Raw genomic sequence first — 8577 nt, forward strand, 5'->3', positions numbered from 1 at the left:
TAATTATGTCCCCACTGGATGCAACAAATGCCTAGTTTATAATGGGTTTTCATGTTTTTGAATCATTGCTCCAGCCGGACACGGCATCACAATATGGCAAGGGGCGTAACATTTCCGTCTCACGCTTGAGGTATTCGGCCAATCACAACACACTGGATAGCTGGCCAATCAGAGCACACCTCGCGTTTCAGACTGATGAGCTTTGTAAAAATCGACGCGTTTCAGAAAGGCGGGGCATAGAGGAGAAATAATAATGTACAGTATGTGGAAAATAATGTGTTTTTTGAACCTTAAACCGCATAAACGCATTTCATTACACCAAATACACAAAATAATGTTCTTTTTAGCAACATCATATGACCCCTTTAATATAGCAGGACCCTGTATAGGCAGAACATATTTTTCTTAAATATATACATGCATGTTTGTGTATTTATATATACATATACACAGTACACACACATATTATGTAAACAAAATGTTCCTGTGGCTCAGTGGTGCATTGAGAGCATTGCGTTAGCAGCGCAAAAGGTCGTGGGTTCGATTCCCAGGGAACACACATACTGGTAAAAAATGTATAGCCTGAATGCACTGTAAGTCGCTTTGGATAAAAGCGTCTGCTAAATGCATAAATTATTATTATTAAATTATTATTACAAAAACTTTTATTTTGGATGTGATTAATTGCGATTAATCATTTGAAAGCACTCATTTTTATTTAATTATATGAAATCTTTAAAAAAAATCGTAGTCTTTAATACTCAATATGTAATTCATAATGTAGTATGCAAGTATGGGCAGATTGGTAGGTTTTGGTGCAGTGTTGATTTGCACCCCATTGATTTTCATTGTAGGGACAAAAACAACTGGTTTGGAATAACATGAAGATTAGTAAATGTTCATTTTTGGGTGAACAATCGTTTTAAGTGCTGTGTATCTGCCGACGTCTTTGGATAAATGTTGCTGGCTGATTGTTTGTTGATGGCTCATCTGTAGAGCGATACTAGTATTGTGCTTTTGCCAGTACAATAAGAAGCCGCACTGACAGAGGAAGTTCTGAACTTTATTTAGCACGAGACCTTCAGCACAGATGATCCATCATCACAAGACTTCCTTCTGATCTTCGACCAGGGCGCTTCCCAGCCGTCTCCCGTTCGTCGAGCGTCTGAAGGGCGTTCTGTATGAGGTGCCAAGTGAGGTGCCACCCTGTTTCCACTGTTGTGTGTTATTGAGCAGGTTAAGCAGCAAACACTTTGACCCGGTTGGCACTGAAAACACACTTTAATCCACAGGGTTTACTGACAGGAACTGCGCTCGCCTATTCTTTGTCATACGCTCAAAACCGGGCTTTTACAGGAGACAGACGTCTGCTCTTTACTTCACTAGGAGCCTGTCTCTGTCCTCTAAAGCTGACAGGAGTGTTTGTTTGTGTTTGGCCCCAGTGTGCATGTGAGCACGTGTTTTCCTAGATAACAGTTTGTTGTTTGTCAAAGGAAGTGAGATTTTGAGGTCACTGGAACACGGCAGATAAACAGAAGGGACTTCTGGAAAGTTTCTATGCTGCTTCAACAGCACAAGTTCACATAGCGTTAATTCAGCAGCACAATGACGGTGGAAAGAGAAACACTTTTTCATCTGCGGAAGTGTAAACTCGAGCAAAGGGCTCCTGAAATGTGTATTATTATTATTATTATTATAATAATACAGTGTATAAACACTTATTTTGATTATAATTATTATTACTTATTTTATTTTTATATTTAAAAATATAAAAAATAAAATATTTATATAAAATATTGTTTTTATTTAATAATTATAATAATCATAATAATAATACAGGGTATTAAAACGTATTTATTATCATTATTATTATTTTTATTATAATTATTACTTATTTTATTTTTATATGAAATATTTTTGTTTAATAATAATAATGATAATAATACAGTGTATTAAAACACTTTATTATAATTATGTATTTAAGTTTTATATATGTATATAAAAATAAAATATCATTTATAACAACAACAACAACAACAATAATAATAATTATATTTTTTCATCCATATTTTTATACACTATACAAGTTCTATTGTTTAGCACCTTATTTGACAAAAATGCAATGTTTTGTTGTAAATTATATTTTCAGTTGATTAAAAAGCTTTATTAAATTGTTACGTTTTTTAAATTAATTTCATTGAATACCATTTTGATGATAAATTTAATACAACAAAAAAAATCATAACACAGAATTATGGAAAAAAATGAAATGAAACACCAGATTTTGTGGAAAAATAAAACCTATTTCATGGGGCCTGCATTAAAAATGATTCTTTGCAGTTTATTTGTAGGCAAATTATGTATACATTTATGGTCTAACAAACATGAAACAATGATTTCCTTATGAAATGAATATTGTGTTGAATATTGATATTGAATGATTTTATTGTAATATTTTTGCCAAATTGCCTGACCCTACCTTTAGGGAAGTGAAAATGGTGAACCTAGTCCGTACAACTAGTCAGTCCTAATTAAGTCTTGTGGCACGTTTCACACAGAATGTGTTTTAGTATTCAATAAAAGACACTACAGCACCTGTGGCTGTCTTCGACAAAAATGCAATGTTTTGTTGTAAGTTATATTTTCAGTTGATTAAAAAAGCTTTATTAAATTGTTACGTTTTTTTAATTAATTTCATTGAATACCATTTTGATGATAAATTTAATACAACAAAAAAAATCATAACACAGAATTATGGAAAAAAATGAAATGAAACACCAGATTTTGTGGAAAAATAAAACCTATTTCATGGGGCCTGCATTAAAAATGATTCTTTGCAGTTTATTTGTAGGCAAATTATGTATACATTTATGGTCTAACAAACATGAAACAATGATTTCCTTCCCCGTTAATAGTATGAAATGAATATTGTGTTGAATATTGATATTGAATGATTTTATTGTAATATTTTTGCCAAATTGCCTGACCCTACCTTTAGGGAAGTGAAAATGGTGAACCTAGTCCGTACAACTAGTCAGTCCTAATTAAGTCTTGTGGCACGTTTCACACAGAATGTGTTTTAGTATTCAATAAAAGACACTACAGCACCTGTGGCTGTCTTCTGAAGCGTGACGACTTTAGCTGTTAAAATGAGCAAATTGTGCGGCATTATATTTTTCTGCTTATGCAAATGCAAAGGGACTTTTTGCATAATGTCAGACCAAAACAACACGTCTCTCATGGGTTTTACCCGGTGGTTTTGAATTGCAGATATTGTTGACGGGCTGCTCTTCAGACAGTGAGATGCTGTGCTTTTTCAGTGTTGTCCTGCAGTGTTCTGTCAGGTTTGAATAATGAGTGGCAGACATTGTTTTCGTGACGTAAGGACCATTGTTAATTGTTGTTTCAGTGTGTTCTGTTCGGGGAATATAGCGGTGTTTACTAACTCATGCATTACATGCTGTTGCTCATAGTTGGTGATGGCAGTTTAGCACTAAATATTAAATTTAATCACATAAACATGCCCCATTTGGCATGAATAATTACGCAAATAATGTGTCTTGTTGAGGAAACATGGCATTGCTATTTTAGTGTGATTTTATATTGTTTATTAATATTTTTAATTAGCTTTTATTTGTACATTTGTAGTTTTCATTTTAATTTGAGTAATTCTGTTTTGTGCTCTTGTCTTTTTTTTAGTTTTGTCATGTCTCCATTTTAGCTTTTTTTTATTTATATTTTATTTTATTTCATTTTTTAGTTACCGAAGTCTGTTTTTAATAGTTTTACTTCCATTTGACATGAATGTTTCCTCGAATCATGTGTCTTGTTGAGGAAAGTTGTTTTTATTTCTAAACTATTATTTATAGTATTTATTAATAATATGAATTGGCTTTTATTTTTATATTTTTAGTATTTAATTTGTGTTTTAGTCATTTTTATTGAATTTTTTTGTTTGTTTTAGTCATTTTAGTAATACTTTTTTTATTTTTATGTCTCTGTTTATCTTTATTTTTCAGTTTAGTTATTTTAGTGCCTCAACATACACTTATTTTAATCTAATATTAATATTAAATTTTTTTTTCAGCTTTATTTTGTACCAAAATCTATTTTTAATAGTTTTTGTTTTGTTAACACTGGTTCTGTGCTGTTTCTTTATACACAATTTTAATTCGGTGAACTTGCATTTATATTACTGTGAAAATTTTTGCTTACATTTATATTACTGTGAAAAATGTTGATTCTTTTGCACACAAATGCAACAACAGTGTAATTTAGGCCTCATTCAGTTGAATGATTTAATGACCAGAGAAACTCTATCTAATGCACTAATTAGTGCTCCGTTTGAAAACAAACGCCTGAATCAAATCTCCAGGAGACGCTTAGAAACAAATGTCAAAACACATCCTCCCTGTGATATCTCTCTGACATTCCCTCTTTGTTTCTTTCGCAGGAAATGACTGCGAGGCCTTATAGATAGTTCGTGCTTTTGTTGCTGTGGCCTGCGTTTTCTGAGACATCCCTATCTGGAAGCACATTTGTTTCCGTTGTGAGTATTAACTACCTCAGGCACTGGAAACTGATCAAGAGGGAGCCTGGTGATCTCTCCCGGCAGCTGCGTCTGTTCAACTGGCCCCCGCTCGACCCCTGACCAGCTGTACGGCGCTCACAACCCTTCTGACCGACTGGATCCGTCAGAGCGGCGCAGGCCCGCAACGTGCCAAGGCGACATCACCCTGTAGCTCACACCAATCCTGCCACTGTTTTTCCTCTTCTGAAAATTCATAGCCTTTTGCTGAGAGATTTTTAAGATTTTTCTATTTTTATTAGAGGCCTACGGAAAGAGCTCGGAGAGGAGGGTTTTTCGCTTCCATTTGAAGGATTGATTACGCACTTTGGATTTTCGTCCAGGATTGAAGCTAGATCGTTTTTTTCCCCGAGAGGCACCCGTGAACCAGTTCTAAGGGAAAATAACTTTCACTGGGATATTTTGTTGGGGGTTTTTTTTGCAAACGTTTTCATGTGAGCTACGTTCGGAGTTGCAGCTGGGCTGCAAGATTTCCTCGAACCTTCCTTCGCGCCACTCTCTCCATCTTTTCACAGCGGGTTACTGTCATGACTGCCCCTCTAATGGGATCTTTAAGCTATCTATTTACTTGATTCAAGGAGACCCAGATTAGGCATCCAGAACTCATTCGAAGGTGAAGTCGAGAGGACCGATACTTCCTGGGTGCATTGAATACTTATGTATTGTTGCAGTGCACAAGAAAGTAAAATGGACTACAAGCTGCGCTTTTTGCTTGGCGGGTCCAAGCACAAAGTGCAGCAGCATCAGCAGTTCCAGTTGCCCGAGCTCAGCCGGACCCTCAGCGCCCCGTTGGGCTCTTCTTGTTCCACCCCTTCTCCCATGGCGACCATAGGCTCCTCCCCTTCTGGCTGCCACGCCCCGGCCCCCAGCGCCACCACGGCGATCGCAGACATCCAGCAGGGCATCTCCAAATACCTGGACGCGCTGAATGCGTTCTGCCGCGCGAGTGCGTTCCTGACCGAGCTCTTCGGCAGCGTTTTCCGGGACTCGCGTTACTCCAAAGCAGCTATGCAACTGAAGGACGTGCAGGAACATGTCATGGAAACGACCAGCCGGCTCACCACAGCAATAAAGCCCGAGATCGGCAAAATGCTGATGGAGCTCAGCGCAGGCGCGGCTAACTTCAAAGACCAGAACGACTTCAGCCGGCAGGACGTGGAGGTAAGTCAAATGTATTATTGCATGTTGATGTTTAGAAGTACTAGTCTTTGAGGCTAAAGGTAGCTTAATGTCTTGTTTACAGGCTACTAGGTGTATTAAAATCTTGCTTTTTCAAGAACTTTCTTGGAAGTGTTTTTAGGAGCCAATCAGATTGGAGCTTGTGGATTTTGTAAAGCTCTCGCCATTTATTTGTATGTAATATAGATGCATCAGACAGTCTAAATCGTGATACGGCTTAGTGCAATTATGCAATCGCAAAAGCCAACATTTAATAAGATAAATATATGTGCTGCATGTTTCAGAGCGAAGCGCCGAACTGTGTGTGTAAACTTTGTTTACACATGAGCAGCTCATGATCTGGTGTTTTCAGTGTCTCTGTTCACATCAAATGCTGCTCCACACAAACTCTTCTTTGCTTCTGCTTTGAGTTTAGGTTGCTTATAATGTGCATTTACAAAAACGTCTTTAAAAAAACGTCTTAGCAGTCACGTATAAACTGGCTTTAACAAAAGAGAAGCTTTAAGATCTCCCTGTAGCTTTCAACTGAAATAAACGCTGGTTAAACATTTGAAAATGAAGAAATACAGGGGAAAATATGTATGTTATATAAGTATTAGTGTTATATTTCATATTATGTGATATTTCATTGCAAAATAACATAGTATTTATGAAAAATAATAGAATAATAATTTTGTAAGTATTGAAATTTTTTGTAATAACAATACTTACAAAAATTATAATTTTTTTTAATACAATTTTTTTTTAAATTTTACAATGAAATATTACAATATTAATATTTCTTAATGTTATGTTATTATTTTGTTGTACTTAATTTTGTTAAATATTTTAATTATAATTAGTAGTATTATTTTTAATTATTGTAATTATTTAATTATATATGTATTATTATTGTTATTATTAATAATAATAATAATAATGATTATTATTATTCATAGTCATGCCAGTATATAATCATAAAAATTGGGCCAAATTGTGCAGCCATACAAAGAAGCACAGCAAGCAACTAAGGGGTTAAGTGTCTCACTCAAAGTACAATTTTAGAAGGACCGGACAGGAATCCTTATAAATCCAGCCCTACCTGGAACGAAACCTGTGACGTTTGTTCTAGCAGTGGATGCTTACCATCAAGCTGTTGTTGTTCCTCCAGACACTGATTATTTTTCAGAGGCGGAGAGAAGAGAGGCCTCCAGATCTTTTATAGAGGAATTCCTCTGCTCAGAGATATTTTTGGAAACCAGATGCTCTCTCTCTCTATCCATCTATCTCCAAGTGAACATACTTTCTAGCTGGTGCGGTTGGCCGTGTGAGTTGAGCCGCGCTGGTCAGTCTCCATGTCTCTACTCGAGGGACACATATAAGCTGCAATGATGCCTTTATGAGCGAGGGTTTGTGCCCTGGTGGATGTGGTCACGCTCCGAGCAGGAAGGCTTCACACCACAGGCCTTTAAAACGGGCGCGCTGCGGCAGGGACCCGAGCCAGACCTGCAGCTCTACAGACCAGATTGGAGTCCCAACGGAACCTCGCGCTAAACACAAAACGCCAAAGTTTTCAAAAGTATGAAACGGAATATTCTGGCAATTCCAAATTCTTTCCGCCTGAACGTGTTTGCTGTGGGATGTTTTCAAATATTGAAAGTGTTTTATAATGTTTGCAGAAGCGAAAACGTCCTGAATACTCACCCGGAAATTTTTACAGCAACTGCTCTGGAAAGTTTCGGCTTGTCTTGTATTTTCGTCTCGTCTTGTGAACAAGGCTTGTGGTTCGTATACAGAACGTAAAAAACATACCAGTTCTGCTGCTTTAAAACACAGCCGGTGTTTTGCCAGAGCATTTCAGCTGCCAGATATGCATGAAAATGTCACTGTTTATTGAACTGCTGAACTCGTGAACAGAACCAGAGGAAGTATTTCTTGAATGCACGCATATTAGCGCTCTCTGTAAACACAGCACAGACTTTACAGTTGTCTATTCAGCGTCTTGTGTTTGCTAATGAGCGTTTTGTTTGTGAGTGGCCCTTCCTGCCTGGCGGGAATCTCAGGAGCAAGTTGATTCTCCTGTTTACATTGGGCTGGCAGGGCGACAGCAGGGTATTCCCGTCCCCGGGGTGTTAGCTGACACCACGATTGTCTCAATGAAGCGCCGCGACAGAAATACACCCACTGCACTGCTGAGCCAATCAGCAGCGCTCTTTTTGGTGCCTTCAATAAAAATACAGTGATGAATGCTGATCCTGGGAGGTTTTTTTATGGATAAGTCCATATTTACAGCCGACGATGGATTGGAAGACACAACATGGCTGTTCAAGCCTCGTCTAAATCTGGGCTGGACGATTCGTTTAGATGGTTTAGTTATTATTTAGTTTAGTTTATGTTCACCCAGATTGATTCTGCATGATTTTTTAAGAAATGCATTGAATTTACTTTACCGTTAAGGATGCAATGCGAATCAAATCACCGAAACAATAATCTTTGCTTTCTGTGTTCTTGATCTTGAAAATACACTCTTTTTAGACGCTTTAGTTTCTATTTTTCTTTCACACGGTTCTTTCCCCATTTCAGTATTATTGTCATAATAATACTAATACTAATAATTAATCATTATTAATAATGATGATGACAATACAAAATATAATATATGAATATTGTATTATTAATATTTAGTCATATTTACTATTATCATCATAGTCAATATAATTAATAATAATAAATAATAATAATAATGATAATAACACTATTACTAATAAAGTGTTTAGACACTTTAGTTTATATTTTTTATTTGCACTGTTCTTTCCCTATTTCAATATTGT

The 8577-nt window shown here is 36.4% G+C and overlaps 1 protein-coding gene across 1 annotated transcript in view; it reads left to right on the forward strand.

Moving 5' to 3' along the window:
* Nucleotides 1–8577, forward strand: part of LOC107668468 (uncharacterized protein KIAA0355-like) — a 39893-nt gene that overhangs the window by 15436 nt on the left and 15880 nt on the right. Inside the window, exon 2 of the mRNA XM_016460340.1 lies at nucleotides 4454–5749. Within this exon, the coding sequence (XP_016315826.1) occupies nucleotides 5246–5749 (504 nt within the window). The 5' untranslated portion in view covers nucleotides 4454–5245. The remainder of the gene's footprint in view (nucleotides 1–4453; nucleotides 5750–8577) is intronic.

This window comes from Sinocyclocheilus anshuiensis, unplaced genomic scaffold, assembly GCF_001515605.1.
Source record: "Sinocyclocheilus anshuiensis isolate Anshui unplaced genomic scaffold, SAMN03320099.WGS_v1.1 scaffold2085, whole genome shotgun sequence".
Classification (NCBI taxonomy): domain Eukaryota; kingdom Metazoa; phylum Chordata; class Actinopteri; order Cypriniformes; family Cyprinidae; genus Sinocyclocheilus; species Sinocyclocheilus anshuiensis.